At 36.5% G+C, this 26,047-nt stretch overlaps 2 protein-coding genes across 2 annotated transcripts; both read left to right on the plus strand.

Annotated features, from left to right (window-relative positions):
• Positions 1-1,275: 1,275 nt before the first annotated feature.
• Positions 1,276-25,501, plus strand: LOC105222985 (uncharacterized). The gene is made up of 14 exons (XM_049454896.1): positions 1,276-1,691; positions 1,760-1,810; positions 1,922-2,068; positions 2,141-2,215; positions 2,286-2,360; positions 2,420-2,743; positions 7,442-8,434; positions 14,904-15,194; positions 15,263-15,313; positions 15,420-15,521; positions 15,586-15,660; positions 15,738-15,812; positions 15,872-16,195; positions 24,269-25,501. The coding sequence occupies exons 1-14, from the start codon at positions 1,410-1,412 to the stop codon at positions 25,283-25,285; spliced, it is 3,882 nt and encodes a 1,293-aa protein (XP_049310853.1). The 5' UTR covers positions 1,276-1,409; the 3' UTR covers positions 25,286-25,501.
• Positions 18,455-20,621, plus strand: LOC125778379 (gastrula zinc finger protein XlCGF7.1-like). Its single transcript, XM_049455704.1, has 2 exons — positions 18,455-19,392; positions 19,472-20,621. The coding sequence occupies exon 2, from the start codon at positions 19,490-19,492 to the stop codon at positions 20,465-20,467; it is 978 nt and encodes a 325-aa protein (XP_049311661.1). The 5' UTR covers positions 18,455-19,392; positions 19,472-19,489; the 3' UTR covers positions 20,468-20,621.
• Positions 25,502-26,047: the final 546 nt, after the last annotated feature.

Raw genomic sequence — 26,047 nt, forward strand, 5'->3', positions numbered from 1 at the left:
TCACAACTCGTCTACACAGTTTACTCTTAGCACTGATTGATTACGTTGGCGCTGCCACGGCTTATATAGCCACGCACTTCTCGCTAGATGTCGATGTGTCCTTCTAGAATATTGCGTCTAGAAACCACCAGAACATACTGCTATACGGCGCCAGATGTCGCTAGATGCCGGTGTGTCCTTCTAGAATATTGCGTCTAGAAACCACCAGAACATACTGCTATACGGCGCCAGATGTAGCTATTGCTTCGACAAACAAACAGCCGCGGCGCCAGATGTCTACAATAAGACAAATGCTATTCCATATACCTACAGCTATTGTTCATAATAATGGATGCATATAGCAATACAAATACAACTTAATACTACTTTTGTAACAGTATGTATATATTTTCCCGTAGTTCCTAGGTGGAACATAGGGCCTCAACAGTTACTTGGCAGAGCGTAAAAAGTTGGCCGAAATTCTGCTTCATCTTGCTGCGTTGCGCTTCGATGTTAAAGTACTCAACTTTTCTGTCAAAGCAAATGTCAGAAGCAAAAGCTGTATGTGAATTAGCATTATAGTTTGTAAATGTGCTGGATCTATTTTTTGTAACTTTTGTTTTTCATATTTTGTAAATAGAAAACAATAATTTTCTTCTTAACTGAAGCGCAAAAAAATGAGCAGATAAAAATTTAGCAAATTTAGGATTTTATATTTGCTAGCTATTGTAAAATTTTCAAGTTAATCTGCTTTTGCATCCTGATGGCCACACTTCGCCAATAATTTTTTTGACATATTATCGAGTATTATTATGTGCTGAACACATTGAGCGCGACAGACTGCAAGCGACCTCTGTCAAATATTAAAATACACACGTTCTTAAAACACAGTTTTTTTGACAGCTGCACGACTACACGACTGCAGGCGGACAGTTGTCGCTCTCGCTAACTTCAATATATTTTTATATTTACCAACGACAATAGAGTTGTCAGTAGAGAGATGAGGTAGAGTGGTGATACCACTAATATGTAAAATTTAAAATTATTCAAAGCTCTAACAAACCTGACGTTATTTTACAAATAAAAGCATAATATCTCTAGTTAGTAATAGCAATTTCACTTTGAACAAAATATAAAAATTGCCACAACGAAATTGTGTATATGCAAAATGGACAGCTGTTGTCTTGTGTACATGCCGGCCATTGTTATGTTGCTGCCTTCTCACAAATGTTCATGCAGAAGGATTCACAACGCCATTTTCAGTACACTGTTGTGCTGCCATGTTGTGTCTCGCTCAATGTGTTCAGCACATTAGTGACATCACTTAAATTGTTGGTGGTCAAATTTGTTTACTTTCCTCGCAGATTCATTATTTTTAACTATAAAAATAATATTCCTGAATAATAGTGAAATATTAAAAACCACTAAACATGGAAATTCAAATGGAAAAACATAAAATAGAATGTGCTGATTTAGAGAAATGTGGAGAAATTACTACTCAGTTGTCAATTGGCCAAAAAGAATTTTTCTTAAATTGTAGCTTTTGCGACTACACTTTTCTTCATTTAGGAGATTTCATTCAACACATTTGTGAGGATCATATGTGTAATTTTATGAACCCTAAAGTTAAGGATGAAGATGATTATTCCCTGCAAGAAGATATTGAAGATATTGAACAAGATAACAACTTTCCGACGACAGTTTTAAAAGAGGTGATGTTTGAAAATACAATAAATCGATAGTTGTCCATTACATACTTTACATTAATTTTTAATTACAGGAAGATATGGACGATGATGATGCACAGTTCTCGGCGGCAGATTCGAATGAGGTGATGTTCGGAAACTTAATTAATCAAACATGAATTTTCCATTATATACATAACTCCCTTTCATATGAATTCATATTGAAAAAATGTATTTAAACATATAAAGCCTTACAGGACAGCGATGACAGTAAAACGAATTTACAAGACTTCGAAAAAGTTGAAATAGAGTTGGACGATAACCAGGTGAAAAAATCTATGAACTTTAAAGAGTTGAACATAACGGATGGATACGCCAGCGAAGATGCTGAAGATAGTATTAGCGTAAGCTTTAAATACATATGTATATATAAAGTTAATCTATGTTATAGAAATAATTTTCTTTATTCAATACAGGAAAGTGAAACAGAAAAAAATTATATTGATAATGAAGATGATGTAGAGAACTCTGAAATTGCGGCTCATTTAAAGGTAATGTTTATATAGTTATATTTTATTTATGTTAAATTATTAATATTATATTATTATTATTTTTTAACAGGAAAATTATACACCCGAAAAAAATATTTATAAAGAATGTAATACAGAAAATTCTGAGATTTCTGCTTATATAGAGGTATAATAGTTTGTATGTATTGCCTTATATGATATGAAAAGTTTATATTAATTTAACAGGAACTTGGTTTAAATGGATCGTTTAATAAAAATAAGATGCTCGCAATATTTGAAGGGTATGAAAAGCGGCCTTTTCTGTGGGATAACGATTTGCAATTACCCAGAGATAATAAGAAAAGAGAGAAGGAAATAAAAAATATTGCTGAAGAAGTGGGTATTCCAAGCGACTGGGAGTCCATTCGTAAAATGATTGGAAAATTAAGCAGTAAGCTTCGGACTGAATTGGTACGGAAAAAAATTTATCTTTCTAAAGGCAAAATATATACACCTGTTTGGTATAACGATCTTACTATGTTTTTAAAGCCAAAACGAAAAAAAGCTGAGGTAAGTTAAATAAAAAAATATAATACATATAATTAGCTTAGTTTAAATAATAGAGAGTTTAATTTAAGTTCTATGAATGGTAAAGATATGTGCATATATATGTGTATAGGCTTATGATATGCTAGAAAATCGTTATTCCTGCTGATTCCTAAATGAAGCTAGCTAAATTAACCCGGCGTCATTGTGGCTACTAAATAGAACTTGTTCGTTGTGGGCTGGTGTATTTTACCCGTGGACATTGCTGAACACTGAATCAATCTTATGCCAATACTAGTATCCTACATTAAATAATTGGCTAATAATACATATTAACCCGGCGTCATTGTGGCTACTAAATAGAACTTGTTCGTTGTGGGCTGGTGTATTTTACCCGTGGACATTGCTGAACACTGAATCAATCTTATGCCAATACTAGTATCCTACATTAAATAATTAAACATTTATTTATTAACAAATCAACAATACAATCAAACAAAAAAAAAAAACTATTTATTCTGAGATCAATCAATTTTAAAATCGCTCGGGTATCAGATACCCGGCAACAATGACGCCGGGTTAACTATGAACAACCGAAAATGAAAAGTATTTATTACCTACTAAGCTTTAGTAGCTATATTCACATTTACCCTTAAGTCATTTTATGTTTTAAAGTTACGTTATACCACACTACACAATCAGAATGTAATGTTTTTAACAATTCCCAGCCGGTTCTACGCACCGGAATTGACTCAGATTTTATCCGACCAAGGGCTGTTTTTTCGGCGATCTAACCCCGTTTGGATCGATGAGTACTAATTTGTGTTTGTTGTCATTGGCGCAACGCCTTGCAGCAGGGTTGCTCCGTATCCTCCTGACTCGTGCTGGCATTGAGTCCAACCCGGGCCCGATGGAATTTTTCTGCTGCGTATGCGCACAAAGGCTCCATCCAAACTCCCCTCGGTCAGGTGTAATACGTGCTATGGATGGAGCCATCTTAAGACCTGCTCAGGCCTAAAGACTCACAGGGAGTGGACCACGCGTTACGTGGCCCCATGTTGCCTGCGCAATACTGCGGCACAAGCCTCTACGGCTGTGCAATCTGCACATCGTTCGCGCGCCTCGCCGCCACTCAATCAGAGTGGCCAACAGAGGACCTCTACGGTCAGGAGCTCAAACAGGCAACATAGCTTCCACTCTGACAACCGCCCCTGCGGGTTCTGCAGCTGCAACAAACACCACTAACACGTCACTCCCTCACCCCCAGGATCACCCACGGACACCCGCGACAAACCAGACTTCTTCAATTCAACTGCAACGGACTCCAGAGCAAGATCGAAGAGATAGTTGCACTTATGAACGTGTATCGATAGCTGCGGTCCAAGAAACCAAGTTAAACAGCCGCTCAGATCTTCTGAGTTGTGCTGGTTTCAACGTTATACGTAAAGATCGCGAGCGAGATAGTGGTGGTGGCCTAGCCTTCATATTGCACAACACCGTGCAGTATCGTCTAATCGAAGAAGACATCGAACCCAAGGATACTACCCTAGAATGTCAGGGCATAGCTATCCGGTCAGACGATGTCGAGCTCGAAATATTTAATACATACATCCCCCAGTTACATGTTGCCCTACAGGATATCACCCGAATATAGGTGCGCTACTTCGTGGTGTAAACCGTATGGTACTAGGCGACTTTAACGCGCACCACGATCTTTGGCATTCCTGCCTGTCAAATGATCGTAGGGGGATGGAGCTGGCGGAACAGATTGACGACTCGACATTCTGCACAATGAATGACGAAGCCCCCACCAGAGTTATGGGCACCTGTAATAGCTCGCCTGATATTACCATTGCTAGTGGTGGTCTGATAAATAGCATAACCTGGCGACCTATGCCAACTCTCGCATCAGACTATCTGTCCATAATTATCTCGATCGAGAAGCCTCCTGATTTCGTTTCTGTGGACAACCGTACCTTCATTAACTTTAAAAAAGCTAATTGGGTCGGCTTCACAGAATTTACCGAGAGCACCTTCAACGCTCTACCCATTCCTACGGACGTATGCGTTGGCGAGCGTCAATTCCGCAAGGTGATCGCAGCAGCTACCGCTCGCTTCATCCCGGCTGGAAGGATAGCCGAAATCCGCCCCAATTTCCCAGCCGAAGCAGCTGTTTTAGCTAATGAGCGCGACAACTTACGCCATGCCGATCCCGGGGATCCCCGAATAAGGGATCTCAGTTCAGAGATTCGGCGTATGGTAAATCAACATAAGCGGACGAAGTGGATAGAGCACCTGAAGTCCTGCAACCTCTCCACCGGTGTGAGTAAGCTTTGGGCTACTGTCAAAGCTTTGTCTAATCCGAAGAGACATGACCGAGTTGAAGTTCAATTCAATGGTCATGCCTCTTCGGACCCGAAGAAGTGCGTGAGCTATTTTAGCCGGTAGTTTACACTGCACCCTTCGCTAGACAAAGCCAAGAGATGTGTTAACCGACGGCTGCGCAAAATGCCAAACAACTGCGCGCTACTTACTTTCACCGATGAGGAGGTTCAGGGTGTCATCAACAAGGCAAAATCTTCCAAATCCATTGGCCCTGATGGAATCAACATGCTAATGTTAAAGCATCTAGGCTCGACGGGAGTAAAATATCTCACCAAGGTCCTCAACCTGTCGCTCACCACTCTTCGAATACCCGATGTGTGGAAAGTCGGAAGAGTGGTCCCACTACTGAAACCTGGGAAACCCGCCAACAAAGGGGAATCTTATCGTCTGATAATTTTCCTCTCCCTAGTAGTGAAGACACTTGAGGTCTTGTTACTCCCGACCTTCACTCACCACCTGAGCCTAGGCAGCCACCAGCATGGATTCCGCAAAGTGCACAGCACCACCACAGCACTTAGCGTCATAAACGTCCGGATAGTTCGTGGCCAGAAACCATCCTGCGAAAGAACGATCCTCGTAGCGTTGGACCTGTCAAAAGCTTTTGACACGGTCAATCACACAACGCTACTGCAGGACATCGAAAAAACCACACTCCCTCCAGGGCTAAAGAGGTGGACCATGAACTATCTGAACGGTCGTCGGTCATCCGTAATATTTCGAGGTGACACATCTAAACTGAGAAGAATTAAACAGGTGGTTCCGCAGGGTGGTGTCCTCACCCCACTACTGTTTAACTTCTATATCTCGAAACTTCTTCAACCACCAGAGGGGGTTTCCATAACCTCGTACGCAGATGACTGCACGATATTGACGTCGGGCAATGGAATCGATGGCATGTATTCGAAAGTAAACAGCTATCTCTCCGACCTTTCTCGTTTTCTCACTGGACGAAACCTCCAACTTTTACCCACCAAATCCACAGCGACGATATTTACAAACTGGACGAAGGGGTATAGACTTGAACTTAATATTGCAGTCGATGACGTCAAAATTCCGACTGTCAATAACTCTAAGATTTTAGGCGTAACCCTCGATAGTCTATGCTCCTTCTCTTCCCATACGACCGCGATTATCGCCAAGGTACAGAGCCGCAACAAAATCCTCAAGTCGCTAGCCGGCAGCACATGGGAAAAAGAAAAAGAAACGTTGTTGGCAACTTACAAAGCAATCGGCCGGCCGGTCCTCAACTACGCAGCACCAATATGGTCGCCTGGATGCAGTGGTACGCAGATGAGGAAACTTCAGACCTGCCAGAATACAGCACTCCGGACCACGACGGGATGCCTCTTGATGTCTCCCATTGAACACCTCCACAGTGAGACGCGCATGCTACCTGTAAAGGAGCATAATCAACTCCTCTCCAGGCAGTTCCTGCTGGGCTGTTTCCGTAGGAACCACCCTTGCAGCCACCAGCTTGGAGCGGAACCGCCTCGCAGGAGCATCAAGAGGTCATTCCTCGACTATGTCGACGACATCGAACAGTACGCCGACCAGACTTCGGACGCAACAAACTTTCGACAGGCACTGACCGCCATTCACAGTGGTGCCATCAACACCTTCACCGACTCCCTTCCCGTGAATGGCGTTCTTGGAGTCAAACCACCACCTATTGCAGACGAAGAGCTCCAGTTGCCGCGAGAAACGCGAGTGACCCTAGCGCAACTTCGTTCTGGATACTGTAGCAGGTTAAACTCCTACTTATCCAGAATCGACCCCGACATACCTAATGTATGTCCTGCATGCAACGAGTCTCCGCATGACACTGGCCACCTCTTTGCATGCCCCACAAACCCTACCCATTTAACACCTTCATCCCTTTGGTCCGACCCCGTCGAAACAGCACGTTTCTTGGGCCTACCGTTAAATGACCTCGATGACAACACAAACAACCCTTACCATCCTAACGGGGATTAGCTAACCGTTAACAACAACAAAAACAACCCGACACAACACGCCATTGATCGTATTTCTTGTAATTTCTTAATATGTTCAATTCCGAAAGCTTTTTGGTTCGAGTTATGTAATTCAAAATTAAATACATCCACGCCATAATATTAGAAATTATGAAAAATATTAGGCAGCTTCCGGTCGACAAATTATTGCAAACAAATTTCAGCGATCACCATTATTAACGCAGATAGGAAACGATTCACTTCTTTTTTCATTATGCCATACAGTTGATTAATTCTTAATGAAATGTGAGTTCTAGTTCACAAAAATACTTTTGTTTTTCGTAACTAACTTTCTAAAACAAAATCATTCACTATTTTATTACAGGTAAAACCAAAAACGTTACTGAGGAAATTCACAACTCCAGAAACTATTTTAAATGATGAACAAGCTATAGTTTTAGCTAAAATTTATAACAGTCTGTCCACTCTTTGGGATGAAACAGAAATTACATACAGATTTAGTAATAGAAGGCGAGAAGCTTTACAAATGCTACTTAAAGATTTTAATAAGCAAACTGGATTAAACCTTACAAAATATGATATGGAATGCGAAATTTCAAGACTACGAAAGCTTGCTTCTAATGAGAAGAGACAAAAATTTATGTGTAAACGACAAAATAAGATTTTTAAGCCCTCGTGCAAATTTTACAGTCACATCGCATTTCTTGAGACTGACGTTTCGCCTTACGAATGTCCAATATGTGAAAAGTTATTAAGTGGCACACAACAATACAAGGTGCATTTGGCATCACATGATGGTTCGTTGCCATTTAAGTGTCACATTTGTGGGCATGGTTTTAAGTTGGTGACCAATTTAACGGTACATTTACGTAGGCATGCTCAAGACTACTTGTATAAATGTGAAGTGTGCGACAAACCCTGTGCAACAACAACTGAATTGAGGACTCACATGCGATGTCATACTGGGGAAAAACCATATGTTTGTGAAATTTGTGGCAAAAAATATCGATCATTAGCAGAATTGAGGCCGCATAAATTACGCCACGATAAAAAACCTCTGTATCAATGTGAAATTTGTAATAAAACATTCTATATGAAATCTTTGTTGACAGAACACATGCATGTGCATTCCGAAGTGCGAGATAAATTATGCAATATATGTAAAAAAGGATTTACCAGTAATAAACATCTACGTCAACACATGCTAATCCATTCTTCCGAAAAGAAATATGCATGTAAAATATGTGGTAAACGTTTTGCACAGTATGCTGGACTTAGCGGCCATGTGAAGTCACATGGTACGACATTAATTGAGATTAGTTCTAAAAGTGTTGATTTAGTACAAGAAGATCAGGAATAAATACTTATTAATAAATATATTTATCATAGAGTCCAGTATTTATGTATATTTTTTGCCTCTATGTTTATCGAAGAATTAGATTTTACTTGTACTTGTTTTCCCGTGATAATAAGCAATAAAAATTTTGTATGAATAAATTTAGTAAATAATATACATATGTATGTATTTTTTCAAACACACTATAGGGGGTTTCGTAACCGTGCAATAGCAACACTGCTGCACAAAAATACTAGTTAATTTTCGTACAGTGAGGCGTAGCAAATTATTTGCTATTTGTGGCAGTTTTATTAATATATTATAATGAAATTTTGTATTTAACAATATAATACTGTCAGGTTAATAAAACCGGGTAAAGCAAATTTTGTGAGACCAAAGTTGGATTTGGGCAACGTTGTTAGTGAGTTAATAATTTGAAATAAGTATGCATTTTTTAATCATACATACATTTACTAGATGTATGTATGAGGCAATAAATTTAATCGCGTATATTTAAAGCTATACTTTCTTATTATTTGTAGGTCAAATGCAAAACTGAGGCTACCGCAATTGTTCTTCCTACAACAACAACAGCTCCAAAAATGTCAATGCCCGAATGTCTTTTAAATGAGGTTCAAAGCATTCTCTTAGCGGAAATATACAAACAGTATTCTTGTCTTTGGGATGAAACAGATATAGCATACAGATTCGGTAATAGACGCCGAGAAGCTGTAAAATCGGTTCACGATACATTTAATAAAAAAAACAGGATTAGGTCTGACACTTTACGATATCGGATGTGAAATTGGACGACTTCGAAAAATATGCTCTCATGAAAAAAGACAAAAAATATTATGCAAACAACAAAATAAGAACTATAGGCCAAGTTGCAAATTTTATGAACACATTTCATATCTCGAAGTAGATGTTACTCCCTATGAATGTTCGATATGTGGGAAAATAATTGCGGGCGTACGCCAGTACAAAGTGCATGTTGCATCTCATGATGGTTCACTTCCATTTAAATGCCATGTGTGTGGTCATGGTTTTAAGTTGGCCACAAATTTATCAGTACATTTACGAAGTCATGTACACGACTACTTATATAAATGTGAGGTATGCAACAAGCACGCGCAACGACCACAGAAATAAAAACCCATATGCGCTCACACACCGGTGAAAAGCCATACGTTTGCGATGTCTGCGGTAAAAGTTTTCGTCCCCTCCTCCCTCGTAATGGACCGTAACGTTTTTCTGGCGCTGCGGCCGTACTATAGTTTCACAATTGTCTTGGACACTTTTGAACACTCTTGTGAGATGTGAAATAGATCCCACAGGTTCGACATACTTTTTGCTTTAGGTCGGATTGTACAGATGGATAAAAGAAGTCGCAAGGCATCTGCTTAAACCCTTCTATAGGAGGTGACAGATCAAGGGACAACCTCACAAGAAGTGCTGAAAACTTGAATGTTCCTTTGTCTAGCAAACTGGGTACTACCAGCTTTCTTGGGGTTTGAAGTATTGGGCAAGGTGGCGGCATGAAAGTATCCGCAAACACAGATGTAAATGCACTTCTCGGTGGCGAACAGCAGGATTCATCCGCGCATTTTATAACCTGTAAGAAATATTGTTATTCACGGATGTGAACGCTATACCACGTTAGATTTGGTTCTGCTGGATCCTGCAGGCTATCTTCGGACAGTCTATACTCCGCCGAAACGTCGTAATTATCAATTTTCATTTCTCTCCACACTTCTGCAAGTGTTTCTCCAACGTGCTGAAAATTGTGTTTTTCCAAATCAACATCCGTAATTCCTTTATTGTCGAGATGAGAACCAAAATGTTCATGAGTCAGAATGACGCCAGCCAGTCGTTTGCTGAGGGGAGCCATGCGACGCTCAACTCGGTTATATGCGCTCCGCCCAGGAGCATTAGTCGCAATAAACAGGGCATTAAAGTGTTCAATCGCAAAGTTTTTGACTTTGCGATAACGCGGGTTTTTGTCCGGCCCACCATCTACAAAGATGATGATCACTGGCTTCACGGTACCCGATTCTGTCATCATTAAGGGTTTGAATGAAGGTTTTGATAAAAGTGATTCGAAATCATAAGCATGGGTGTTCGCTGTGGAGGATGCATGTTTCCCACTTCTTATGGATATGTATGTCGGCCCGCTGTACCCAACAGCTTCTTCCTTACCGAAATTGTTAGGTTGCACGTTGACGCCGGCATATACAGAAGGAATAAGTTTGTGCCGCTCTGCCACGACCCAGTCATGATCTGGTAAAAGTATTCTGAATTCCATATGCATTAAAAAAGGGCTCCGACTTTTTACTGCCGGTAAACCTATTGGTACACGTGCCTAATCGTCTTGTGAGAGAACGAATACTTGTTGCGGTCCCAAAAGCGACGCGAGATTCCAATGACCTGATTGTAGCAGTGCAAAATTCCCCGTCCTCGTGCTTTTTGTGCATTATGGTCTGTGGTCTTGCTAACTTTACATAAAAATAAAAATATATGTTGACTTTGTTTTATAATATTTTCGAAATTTATGTAAAATTGATTTATTTTTAACCTTTTCGTGTTTAAGTTGCTTACAAAATAAAAAGAAACGACAATCGATTAATATCTATGATGATCTCTATTCAGTATATTCAAAATGGCAGACGAGAGTTCTTTTTAGTTTTGTGACCTGCTACCAGGTCTCAATATTTTGAGACTAACGCTAGAGACTGTTTAGTGAATAGTAACTAGTTACAAATTGAGATTTTGCCTCAAATAGAGACTGGTTACAGAATCCCGCTATTAGATAGATATAATGAAATGAAGGAATGCTCTGCAAACTGTGGTCTAATGTACCCTCTTCCGTTATTACAATACTTCGTTTAACCCAGTCTAATCAAAGAGACTTAGTAAAGCTCCTGGGTTAATGGTTGTAATCGACATCGATCCGTGAAACAGTACCCAAATCTATGCAGATGACACTGCTACAGTGGCGTAGCTACAACTTCGGGCGCCCGTGGCCAAGGATGTTCTGCCGCCCCCCTTTATCTACTTACCTACAAGTTTCCTGAGGTGGTTCGAACAAAAGTGAATTTTTACAAAATATCTTCAATATTAATTATATAAAATTTTGGAACTAGAAGCCACGCAAATTCTGAAGTTTCAAAATTCACATAATACGGTTTTTGAGAAAATTGATAGTAAATTTACAAGGCATCTTATTAAAAGCCATAAAAAAAAAACAATTTTCGCCCTATATCTTGTACACTTTTGACATAATTTGCAAAATAAATTTTGTAAAAAAATTTGTTGAAGTATTTTTCTGAGTATTAAAAAACAGCGAAGATTGTTTTGCCGCCCCCAAACCGTTGCGCCCGGGGCGACAGCCCCCTTCGTCCCCCCTAGCTACGCCACTGCACTGCTATCTGCAGGGACCTGCATAAAATCCCACAAGCTGCCCTAATTTGTTTCTGGAAAGAGTCAATAGTTTCTTTAATTTTCTAGCTCATTTCCATTAATGTCTCTATGTCAAGGAAACAAAAACCAAACTCTCTAAGCCACTCATTATTCCCGTCCTGCTATATGGTGCAGAGGCATGGACGATGATAACATCTGATGAGTCGGCCTTAGGTGTTTTCGAGAGAAAGGTACTGCGAAGGTGCTGGCCACAACGAATATCGCATTTGATGGAATCTCCAGCTCTGAAAGTATTCGACATAATACCCGCCCGAAAAGGACCTGGCTTCGCTTGGAACCTCCAATTGGCGCCACCTTACGAAAGAAGAAACGACTGGCGCGCTGTTGTTAACTCGGCTATAATCGCGTAATCGGTATCTATGCCAGTAAAAAAGAAGAATACCATTGCTAATTACAAGTGGTTTACTAGTACTGAGACTGACAATTCGTTCCTCGTGACAGATTTTCTCAAGAATAATCTCTGCACATCTGCTAATGGCATAGACTTCGGATTAAAAAATTATTGGAAATCTGCCCATGGGCATTGAAAGTTTGGTACGTTGTCTCACCAGAGAACTTAAAAGTATAGAGAAGATGCAGGTTCGACTGCGAACATTTGATAGATTCGTAATAGGGAATTCGCCGCATTTGTTAACATTGTAGGTCGGAATTCGCTTCACAATTTTAACATTGTTTACAATTCTCCCACATATTCTAACCGAGAATATGAAGAGACAAAAATATATGTATGTATTTACGGCATATGATGACGAGGCATATATGTATGCCGAAGCAGAGAATATGAAGAGACTCCCACGAAGAATTTCGCTTTGCTTGTTTATATTTTGTTTCATTTTTGACACCGAAAAATGTGTACAAAACACATTATGTTCTCTGTCTCATATACTCAAGAATATGAAGAGACATAAATATACATATGTATGCATGAATATGAATATGAAGGCATTTTACATATATTTCTGCCACTGCACATGCTCAATTCTGCTAAATAGCAGCGAGAACGGCGAATTCCCTATTGTGATTCTATCAGCTCTGTTAGCCGCGCAATCGAACCATCATACAGATTTCGATTTGCATTTCGATAAGTTCTCTGGTCTCACTATCCATCTGCTGTTTTCGAGCCGTATGTATACCATTGCATTGTGCTCCTACGAAGGTATTTCTCAAGGATGAAGTCCTCCCATTCATTTTCGCTGACGAGTGAGATTATAGAACATATTAATTGTTCAAAATTTATGAATAACGGAAGTTTAAAAGATGAATGATTAGTTTTTCCATCTTTTAGAAGAGCTGAGCAATTCCTGACAAAGCAACTGCTATCGCTATCTTCCCTCATTGTCTTATTATAGCAAATATTAAATTTGCAGGAAACGTCCAAAAAGAAATGTTGTGTTTGTTATTATTCACGCTATAACTCGTCCTCGTATAAGTATGTTGTAGCTTAGCTAAATGTTAAATAACATTCTCTGTCTAAATTTAACATTCTCTGTTAAAAATAAGTAATGATTTTTGGAATTTTCTCTCGTAAGTCGTTTAAAAATTTTCTTACAAACCACGTTCATTGTATTACCTTTAAAGTGGTTCAGGTCATTTTTCATTTCATGCAACGGTTTAGTCAGCTATAACGAACAGACAAAAGCCTAACTTATTTTTATATATAAGAAAGCTAGCGATATAACAAATAGTTAACGAACGAAAAGCTTGCAAAGAGGGGAAACGGAAGCTAAATCAGCTCACTTCAAGCGCATTTCAAACAGTAGAAATTCGAAAATGCCTGTGCAGAATAATCCATTCGACCATTTGATGTAATCAATTTTTCATAAAGCTATTTAAATTTGAGTATTTTTTTTTTTCAAACATCAAGATATACTAATAATCCATTCAGGTACAACTTTATTCGCTCTGTTTGACATTTCATACTTTTACTTTAAAGCGAAGAAAGCACAACTTATAAAGAAATGACAGTTTTTCTTTTCGAGTTACTTATTAATAAAAATTGCAACAGTTACTTGGCAAAGCGTTAAAGTTGGCTGAAATTTTGTTTCACCTTGCTGCGTTGCGCTTCGATGTTAAAGTACTCAACTTTTCTGTCAAAGCAAATGTCAGAAGCAAAAGTTGATGTGAATTAGCATTATAGTGTGCAAATGTGCTAGATCTATTTTTTGTAACTTTTGTTTTTCATATTTTGTAAATAGAAAGCAATATTTTTCTTCTTAACTGCAGCGCATAGAAAAAATAAGCACGAGAGAGTGATAAAAATTTAGCAAATATTAGGATTTTCTTTTGATTTTGGAAAAACTTCAAGTTATAGCGGGATTCTGTAACCAGTCTCTAGTCTCTATTTGAGACATTTTGAGGTAAAATCTCAATTTGAGACTAGTCACTAAACAGTCTCTAGCGTTAGTCTCAAAATATTGAGACCTGGTAGCAGGTCACAAAACTAAAAAGAATTCTCGTCTGCCATTTTGAATATTCTGAATAGAGATCATCATAGATATTAATCGATTGTCGTTTTTTTTATATTTTGTAAGCAACTCAAATACGAAAAGGTTAAAAATAAATCAATTTTACATAAATTTCGTAAATATTATGAAACAAAGTCAACATATATTTTTATTTTTATTGATAATGATGTTTTTTAACTATGTTATAGAAAATTTAATATTTGTTATCGACATATTTATTATCATTCATGTGTAAAAACATCTCTGAATAATGAAATGTAATAGATTTTGTGACTGTCGCTTACAGAATAGCAAAATCGTCTCAAGTCTCAAAAATTGTTTCTAACTCAAAGTCTCAAATTTAGAGACTGTATCACAGTACAGAATCGCACGTTAATCTGCTTTTGCATTTTGATTGCCACACTTCGCCAATAATTTTTTTTGACAAATTATCGAGTATTATTAGTGACATCACTTAAATTGTTGGTGGTCAAATTTGTTTACCTTCCTCGTAGATTCATTATTAAATATAAATATAATATTCCTGAATAATAGTGAAGTATTAAAAACCATTAAACATGGAAATTCAAATGGAAAAAGATAAAATTGAATGTGCTGATTTAAAGAAATGTGGAGAAATTACTACTCAGTTGTCAATTGGCCATAAAGAATTTTTCTTAAATTGTGGCTTTTGCCACTACACTTTTCTTCAGTTAGGAGATTTCATTCAACACATTTGTGCGGATCATATGTGTCATTTTATGAACCCTAAAGTTGAGGATAAAGTTGATTATTCCGTGCAAGAAGATATTGAAGATATTGAACAAGATAACTTTCCGACGACAGTTTCAAATGAGGTGATGATTGGAAATACAATAAATCGACAGTTGTCCATTATATACTTTAGATTCATTTTTAATCACAGGAAGATATGGACTATGGTGATGCACAGTTCTCGGCGGCAGATTCGAATGAGGTGATGTTCGGAAACTTAATTAATCAAACATGAGTTTTCTATTATATACATAACTATCATAATAAATTCATATTGAAAAAATTTATTTATATGTAAAACCTTACAGGACAGCGATGACAGTAAAACGAATTTACAAGACTTTGAAAAAGTTGAAATAGAGTTGGACGATAACCAGGTGAAAAAATCTATGAATTTTAAAGAGTTGAACGTAATCTTTAAATATATATAAAGTTAATCCATGTTACAGAAATAGTTTTCTTTATTTAATACAGGAAAGTGAAACAGAAAAAAATTATATTGATAATGAAGATGATGCAGAGAACTCTGAAATTACGGTTAATTTAAAGGTTTAGTAATGTTTATAAAGTTATATTTTATTTTTGTTAAATTATTAATATTATATTATTATAATATTTTTTAACAGGAAAATTATACACCCGAAAAAAATATTTATGAAAGATGTAATACAGAAAATTCTGAGATTGCTCCTTATATAGAGGTATAATAATTTGTATGTATTGCCTTATATTATTTGATAAGTTTATATTAATTTAACAGGAACTTGGTTTAAATGGATCGTTTAATAAAAATAAGATGCTCGCAATATTTGAAGGGTATGAAAAGCGGCCTTTTCTGTGGGATAACGATTTGCAATTACCTAGAGATAATAAGAAAAGAGAGAAGGAAATTAAAAATATTGCTGAAGAAGTGGGTATTCCAAGCGAATGGGAGTCAATTCGTAAAATGATTGCAAAATTAAGCAGTAGACTTCGAACTGAATTGGTACGGAAAAAAGCTTATCTTTCTAAAGGCAAAATATATACACCTGTTTGGTATAACGATCTTACTATGTTTTTAAAGCCAAAACGAAAAAAAGCTGAGGTAAGTTAAATAAAAAAATATAATACATATAATTAGCTTAGTTTAAATAATAGAGAGTTTAATTTAAGTTCTATGAATGGTAAAGATATGTGCATATATATGTGTATAGGCTTATGATATGCTTGAAAATCATTATTCCTGCTGATTCGTAATTGAAGCTAGCTAAATTAACCATGAACAACCGAAAATGAAAAGTATTTATTACCTACTAAGCTTTAGTAGCTATATTCACATTAACCCTTAAGTCATTTTATGTTGTAAAGCTACGCTACACTACACTACACTCCACTATCAGAATGTAATGTTTATCACATCAGAATGTAATGTTTATCACTTGATTTTAGTTTTGAAGTATTTTTTTTTCTAAACCCTTTGTAGTAAAGTACTATTAATTTCTTTTATAACTCCATTTTTAATAAAACAAATATTGGGAAACTTGACTTGTTGGTTTAGTTGTTGGTATATAAATCGCGTTGAATAAACATTTTTCCAAGGCGAATCATACAAGATTTTAGTGGTCAAACATAGGTATATTAAGTTTGTCCCGAGGTTTGTAATACCGAGAAGGAAGCGTCGGAGACTCTATAAAGTATATATTTAAATGATCAGTATTTTGAGCTGAGTCGATTTAGCCATGTCCGTCTGTCTGTATATATACGAACTAGTCCCTCAGTTTTTAAGATATCGTTTTTAAATTTTGCAAACGTCATTTTCTCTTCAAGAAGCTGCTCATTTGTCGGTACTGCAGATATCGGAGCACTATAACATATAGCTGCATACAAACTGAACGATCGGAATCAAGCCCTTGTATAGAAAACTTTTGCAATTGACAAGATATATTCACGAAATTTGGTATAGATTATTTTCTAAGGCAACAATGTAATCTCCGAAGAAATTGTTCTGCCATACAAACTGAATGATCGGAATCAAATGATTGCATGGGAAACTTTTTCATTTGACGATACATCTTCATGAAATTTGACATGGATTACTGCTTAAGGTAATAATATGATCTCCGGAAAAATCGTTCAGATCGGATTACTATGGCATATAGCTTCCATACAAACTGAACGATCGGAGTCAAATGCTTGCATTGTAGACTTTTTCAGGTAACGAGATATATTCCAAATTTGGTTGAAAACCACTGGCCGGTTACGACTTTAGATTTACTTAAACACATAGTTACTAAAATAAATGAACCTGTTACCTGAAGTTAAGGTTTTTTTTGTTGTTATGAATAAATTTTGTTATGTATTGTTGTTATCTGCTATCTTAAATCCATTTTTTTTATATATATTATTTATTATATTTTGACATGAATTATTTTCAAAGCAAACACTATCTCCGAATATCTGATTTAGATCGAACCACTACAGCATGTAGTTGCAATACAAAATGGTAGATCAAAATCAAATTCTTGTTTGGAAACTCTTTTATTTGTGAAGGCTAGAGCTTTGGTGTAGATAGATAAAAAATTGAGGAATGCAAAGCGACCTTAGGTCTATTGTGCCCTCTCCTAACTCACTGGGACTCAATTAACCCCAGCATATTGATAAAGTCTAGTATCCTGCTGGGACCTAGTGAGGCGATGTGATCCCTATCCGGAAACAAGGATCCAAGGGCCTTCGACCTGCGCCTGCAGATTGCGATGCAGTCGATTAGCAGGTGCTTCGGAGTTTCGCAAAACCGGCAGTTAGCGCAAGAGGCTAGTCCCTTGTTAAATAAGAGTCTTTTCAACTTGCAGTGGCCGGTGTAGAATGCGACTAGAAGCCTGAGTTTATCCCTTAGGAGGTTTATTATTGGGCGAGTTCATCAGCCAGTTCGTTGCCGGCTATACCTCTATGGCCAGGCACCGAGATTAGGTGCACCTGGTTCCTTTCAGCTAGGCTGTTCAGCCGTTCTCTACACTCCTGCACTAGTAGCGAATTGATCTCGTACGAAGATTTCGCTTTTAGTGCCGCTTGGCTATCGCTGAGTATGGTTATTCGCTCATTGCGATAGTTGCGATGGAGGTTGGTCTATATACACCGACTTATGACAAAGACTTCGGCCTGAATTATGCTCGGAAAGCTTCCCATCGGTATGGAGAGGTTGGGACGTGGACCTGCGATCCCTGCACCAATTCCTTCCGACGTTTTCGAGCCGTCGGTGTACCACTTCAGTGTGCTATCCCTCAGCATCAGCTCAAGAGTGGAGTCGTTCCACTCATTCTTGCTGCCGAGGGTAACCTTAAACTTCTTCGTGAAGTTGATTGTTTTGGTAGTCCTGTCTTTCGGGAGGAGGGCAATTGGAATATTGCCACTTATCATCTCCATTCTCTGGAACGAGATTATCTTGCCTGTACCACATCCCTCTGCCGTTATTTCCAGAAGTGAGTGCTTGGCTACTTGACCGATCACTATGTGAAGCGGTGTGAGTTCCAGCAAGACCTCCAGCGCTGCCGTTGGACAGGTTCGCATAGCGCCCGTCATCCAGACACATGCTAGTCGCCGAAGCCTGCGACGCTATAGAGGCCCAGGACACCGCCCTGACTATCGGTCGCGCAATCATGGTGTACAACCACCTAACGATCCTTGGCTTGCAGCCCCAGGATTTTCCCGCCAGCCGATTGGTTTGGTGTAACTGAAAATAATTTTTCTTCTATTTTTTATTTACAAATCACCATTCATAAAATCTTTCTCAAAGTTATTATGACAAAGTTTTAAAAAAATCCTTCAAAGAGAATTGATTTTTTTTTATAATACACAATCGAAACGAAGTTCAACACTAACATGACCAGATCAATAGACTTACCCAAAAAATATTCAAACTGCTAAAATTATGCTCTTTATGCTTGAGACCATAAGAAACGAAGAAATGGTATCGTCTTATAATCTTTAGTTTTAGGCAGATGATATGTATACAACAAAATATTGAATAAAAGTAACTGTTTAATCGTATTTTTGTAATTTCTTAGTAATCTGTTCAATTCCGAAAGCTCTTTGGTTCGAGTTATGTAATTTAAAATTAAATAACATTCACTCCATAATAAAATAGAAATTATGAAAAATATTAGGCAGCTTCCGGTCGACAAATTGTTGCAAACAAATTTCAGCGGTCACCATTATTAATTAAATTATCCGCAGATAGGAAACGGAAAGCTGTCGATTCACTTCCTTTTTCATTATGCCATACAGTTGATTAATTCTTAATGAAATGTGAGTTCTAGTTCACAAAAATACTTTTGTTTTTCGTAACTAGCTTTCTAAAACAAAATCATTCACTATTTTATTACAGGTAAAACCAAAACCGTTAATGAGGAAATTCACAACTCCAGAAACCATTTTAAATGATGAACAAGCTATAGTTTTAGCTAAAATTTATAACAGTCTGTCCACTCTTTGGGATGAAACAGAAATTACATACAGATTTAGTAATAGAAGGCGAGAAGCTTTACAAATGCTACTTAAAGATTTTAATAAGCAAACTGGATTAAATCTCACAAAATATGATATGGAATGCGAAATTTCAAGACTGCGAAAGCTTGCTTCTAATGAGAAGAGACAAAAATTTGTGTGTAAACGACAAAATAAGATTTTTAAGCCCTCGTGCAAATTTTACAAGCACATCGCATTTCTTGAGACTGACGTTTCGCCTTACGAATGTCCAATATGTGAAAAGTTATTAAGTGGCACACAACAATACAAGGTGCATTTGGCATCACATGATGGTTCGTTGCCATTTAAGTGTCACATTTGTGGGCATGGTTTTAAGTTGGTGACCAATTTAACGGTACATTTACGTAGGCATGTTCATGACTACTTGTATAAGTGTGAAATGTGCGACAAACCCTGCGCAACAACAACTGAATTGAGGACTCATTTGCGATGTCATACTGGGGAAAAACCATATGTTTGTGAAATTTGTGGCAAAAAATATCGATCATTAGCAGATTTGACGCCGCATAAATTACGCCACGATAAAAAACCTATGTGTCAATGTGAAATTTGTAATAAAACATTCTATATGAGAAAATTGTTGACAAAACACATGCGTGTGCATTCCGCAGTGCGAGACAAATTATGCAGTATATGTAAAAAAGGATTTACCAGTAATGAAACTCTATATCAACATATGCTAATCCATTCTTCCGAAAAGAAATATGCATGTAAAATATGTGGTAAACGTTTTGCACAGTATGCTGGACTTAGTGGCCATGTGAAGTCACATGGTACGACATTAATTGAGATTAGTTCTAAAAGTGTTGATTTAGTACAAGAAGATCAGGAATAAATACTTATTAATAAATAAATTTATCATAGAGTCCAGTATTTATGTATATTTTTTTGCCTCTATGTTTATCGAAGAATTAGATTTTACTTGTCCTTGTTTTCTCGTAATAATAAGCAATAAAAATTTTGTATGAATAAATTTAGTAAATAATATACATATGTATGTATTTTTTCAAACACACTATAGGGGGTTTCGTAACCGTGCAATAGCAAACAAAACACACGCAAAAAATATGTAATCGCTGCAAAATATGCTACACAAAAATACTAGTTAATTTTCGTACAGTGAGGCGTAGCAAATTATTTGCTATTTACGGTGGCAGCTGTTTTATTATTATACTAGAACCCGTTCACGCTTCACTGTGGCTGATATATAGATAATACTACTACTACCATCTATATGAATGAATTAATGAATCATTAATTGGATTATAACTATTAGTTAATGAGATATAGCATTTTTCTGAAGCAACTTGTGTTATTTTTCAAAGAAATGGATCATAAAGCATTTTGTGTTAACAAAGCATTGCTTTTTGGGGGAAAATACTGTTGAATTTTGGCTTAGGGAAATCCACCGTTGAAAAGATATTTGCTAAGCAGGAAACAGGCGAAGTGAGCATCGAGGACAGAGCGAAAGCTCAGTGCAAGGTGGCTGCCTCGCAAGTTCATAATCCAACAAAAACAACGAATAACTGGTTCTGAAAAGTGTTTGAGTGTTCTTTAATCGTAATAAAACAGAATTCTTGCGTCGGTGTGTGACAATAGAAACATAGCTCCATCATTTCCCACTGGAAAGAGGAAGACATCAATCTTTTGGGATCAACGACTGATTACTGAATCAGTTATAATCTAATTCACTTCGTATTTGGTTGCAGCTCTTTTCTACTATTCCAAATACTTAGCAATTGTATTATTTTCGAGGAAGAATCTGTTAAAAATTGTACGCATATATTCAAATGATTCCTACAAACATGAATTTTGAACAAATGCTTATTATTTGAAATATAATTTTTGTATTTATAAGTTGTATTAAATTTTAACATAAAGAGATAAAAGGTATTCTATGTCCTTACCCTGGTTCTAAGCTACCTCTTCACCAATTTTCAGCCAAATCGGCTCAGCCGTTCTTGAGTTATAAATGGTGTAACTAACACAACGTTCTGTTATATATCGTCACCTAAAATGCAAAAGGCCGTAACTAACAAAAAATTCAAAATTGACTTTTTGGTTGATTATGAAGTACTTTACCGAAATACGTGTACACAGCAAATTTTACATGCATACGTCCAAAAATAACGACTTTATAGGCGAGAATCAGAAGGCCGCAACTACAACTTCAACAATTTCATAAACCAAAAAGCCGTAACTACCCTTTTTTCATTCTCTTTGATTCAATTTCAATGTGACACATTGTGTTATCCGTAGTTACAGTTGTTTTCATTATCTTTCATTCTTTATCAAATTGTGTTATTGTGTTACTGCCTTTATTCCCCGAATAAAACAAAATTAATAAAATGAGTACTAATTGTGAAAATGGTTGTAATGAAAAACTTAAAAACAAAATAATAAAAGGTCTGGATATATAATAAACCGATTGAAAGGAAAAAATACGTGGGACTATCGAAAGGCATTATTAGTGAAAAAGCTCCAAGAGAACTTAAAGCTGGATGTACTTCAAAATTCTGTGAGAAAAGTGCTGTACGGAATTGTTCTACATTTTCCGAAGAAAATCGTAAGGAAATATTTAATGGGTTCTGAAAAATGTCATGGGATCAAAAAAAAATGTATGTCGTTAATCTTGTTGAACGCGCGAACATAAAGCGAATTGGTTTTGAGAACTCTAGAAGATCAATTACAAAACGTTACTATTTAAAACATCATTCTAAACGTGTTCAACTGTGCTTTCATATGTTTTTATCTACGCTTGGATTAAATGAGAAAATGGTGATGAATTGGGTAAATTTCAATGACTCCCATGGCACCAATATTTCGCCAGAAGAACAAAACAAAATAACATCAGAACGTAAAGCATTTACTAATGAAGGAGTCTTATTTCAAAAACGTATAAATTTTCTGGAAAAATGGTTGCATGACATTCCTAAGCTTGAATCAGAAATGAGAAATGAACAGTATACGAAGAAACTGTACTTGCGGTACGATTTTAAAAGCTACAAACAGTACGACATTCATAGAAAGGATATACAAGACATGAGAAATGAAAAGTTAATTGACATAGAAAACGCTAAATCAGGATTACACTTGTTGTTATGCATTGACATGCAGGCAATGAAATTGATTCCACAGACAAATGCAAATGCCACGTACTATAAAATGAAATTACAAGTGCACAATTTCATAATTTATAACGTTATTTCACATGAATCTGACAATTTTGTCTGGGACGAAACAGATGGTACCCTTGTTGCTTCTATCTTTGCTACATGTATATAAAAAAATACATAAAAAATTCTACTAAAAAGTCACCAAATATTCATCACATAATTATATATTCCGATGGTTGTTTCTACCAGAACCGAAATGTAATTCTCTCTAATGCAATACTATCTTTATGTGTTCAAGAAAACATAACGGTAGAACATAAATATTTAATAGTGGGACATACACAAATGGAGTGTGATTCGATCCACTCTCTCATTCAAAGAAAAATCAACAAGAGACAAATAAATTTACCATCTGAGCTGTCTGGCTTGATTAGAGAGTCTCGAAAGAACCCATTTCTAAAAGTGCACCATGTTGATTACAAGTATTTCCTTGACTACGAAAGTATTCCTAAGCGCTACGTATCTATTCGACCAGGTAAAGATTTACATACATGTATAAATTATGTATAAAAAACTCAGCATCTTCAATACAGGCAAAAAATCCGGAGAGCCAACTGTTAATATGATCCGTGCCTTGGCATATGATCCATCTGGAATAATTTATTATAAAACAAACATCAACGACGATTATAACGTTTTGCCACAACGTATACAACAAAAATTTAGGGACATCGAACCTTCACAGTTACATACCGAAAGAATATCAATATCCAAAAAGAAATGGGAACACTTGCATGAACTTAAATTTTTACTTCCGGCTGACTGCTACAGCTTTAATATACCCTTTACATCTTAAACCTATTCTAATTTGCTATTTGTATTTCAGGTTTTGTTGTTTTCAAATGAATTATTTTGTTTTTCTTAACTAGTTTAATTTAATTTTATTTTCTCGAATTAAATGTATTAATTAAATAATTTCTTTTGTGTTAAAACACTTACAATAAATAGATACAAAAAGACATAACTTGTTAAAAACTTTTTTAGTTACAGCCTAAAAGCACATTTTCTTATTTTAACCATTGCTTTCATTTTATACACAATTTTTTTCAAGTAGTTACGGCTTTTTGGTTTCAGAAAAATAGAGTGCAAAAGGCCGTAACTAACATTTCTTAAAAACTGCTTTTTCCTATCAATTTGGTTTTCAGAAACAAATCCGTCTTTGTTTTCTAAGCTTAAATCTACAATTTGGATATTTAGCTTTAAGTAGTCTTTAATCTATAACGTTTTTTGCTTCTCCTGTAAAATACTAAAAATGTTAGTTACGGCCTTTTGCATTTTAGGTGACGATATGTATATAGATTATAATGAAATTTTGTATTTAATAGCACAATACTGGTTAATAAAAAAAATCATTTGAAATAAGTATGCATTTTTTAAACATACATACATTTACAAGATGTATGAATGAGGAAATAAATTTAATCGCGTATATTTAAAGCTATACTTTCTTTTATTTGTAGGTCAAGTGCAAAACTGAGGCTACCTCAATTGTTCTTCCTGCAACAACAACAGCTAAAAAAATGCCAATGCCCGAATGTCTTTTAAATGAGGTTCAAAGCATTCTCTTAGCGGAAATATACAAACAGTATTCTTGTCTTTGGGATGAAACGGATATAGCATACAGATTCGGTAACAGACGCCGGGAAGCTGTAAAATCTGTTCACGATACATTTAATAAAAAAACAGGGTTAAGTCTGACGCTTTACGATATCGAATATGAAATTGGACGACTTCGAAAAATATGCTCTCATGAAAAAAGACTAAAAATATTATGCAAACAACAAAATAAGAACTATAGGCCAGGTTGCAAATTTTATGAACACATTTCATATCTCGAAGTAGATGTTACTCCCTATGAATGTTCGATATGTGGGAAAATAATTGCGGGCGTACGCCAGTACAAAGTACATGTTGCATCTCATGATGGTTCACTTCCATTTAAATGCCATGTGTGTGGTCATGGTTTTAAGTTGCCCTCAAATTTATCGGTACATTTACGAAGGCATGTCCACGACTACTTATATAAATGTGAGGTATGCAACAAGCCGTGCGCAACGACCACAGAAATAAAAACCCATATGCGCTCACACACCGGTGAAAAGCCATACGTTTGCGATGTCTGCGGTAAAAATTTTCGTGCTTCGTCAAAAATGAATATACACATGCGAAGGCATGAGAATAAACCTACCCACATGTGTGAAATATGCAATAAGGGTTTCTATAGTAAATGGTTTTGTAGAGAACACATGAAAGTGCACCAAAATGTGCGAGATAAAATTTGCAATATTTGTAATAAAGGTTTTATAAGTACCAGGCATCTGCACCAACACAAACAGATCCATGCTGTAGAAAAGAAATATGCCTGCAAAATCTGCGATAAACGATTTGCTCAATATGCCGGTTTAAGTTCTCATATGAAGTCACATGGGACGACATTAGTTGCAGCAAGTTCAAAAGACCCTATAGTTACGCTTTAAAGTAAAATACAATTATAGTGCTTCTCTATTTGGTTAGTGAATAAAAAAGTATTTATTTTATATTTAAACACAAATATTTTTAAAATTTATTCTGTAAACACTATTGTCATAACGAAGCAAACAATTTATGCAAAGTACTCAGACACTTGTCGAAAAGCAGACTAGGTGAAATTTAAATACAAATGTATCATACATAGGATTCCTGATTGTCATATACGTATCGATCGACATAAAAACGATTTCCATAATCACATTTCACGTTGGTTTAGCTCTGGGATGTTTTAATTATTCTGTATAGGTTTTCTCGATAAACCATTAAAGTTAAAATTCTTCCTTGAGTTCGATCACTCAATTGTCAGATAAAATTGCAATTAAATGCATCCATGGATATACATTTCTTATTTCTTAATCGATAACTTAACGCTTCTTTAGCTTTTTTAGATAGATACATATAATGAAATGAAGGAATGCTCTGCAACCTGTGGTCTAGTGTACCCTCTTCTGTTATTACAATACTTCGTTTAACCAGTCAAATCAAAGAGACTTAGTAAAGCTCCTCGGTTAATGGTTGTAATGTTTTTTCTCACCGGATGGTATGTGCTCTGGTGTGTCTTCGCTTTGGTTACACAGCGACATCGATCCGTGAAACAGTACCCAAATCTATACAGATGACACTGCTATCTGCAGGGACCTGCATAAAATCCCTCAAGCTGCCTTAATTTGTTTTTGGGAAGATCCAATAGTTTCTTTAACCTTCTAGCT

This window comes from Bactrocera dorsalis, chromosome 4 (assembly GCF_023373825.1).
Source record: "Bactrocera dorsalis isolate Fly_Bdor chromosome 4, ASM2337382v1, whole genome shotgun sequence".
NCBI classification, from domain to species: Eukaryota; Metazoa; Arthropoda; class Insecta; order Diptera; family Tephritidae; genus Bactrocera; species Bactrocera dorsalis.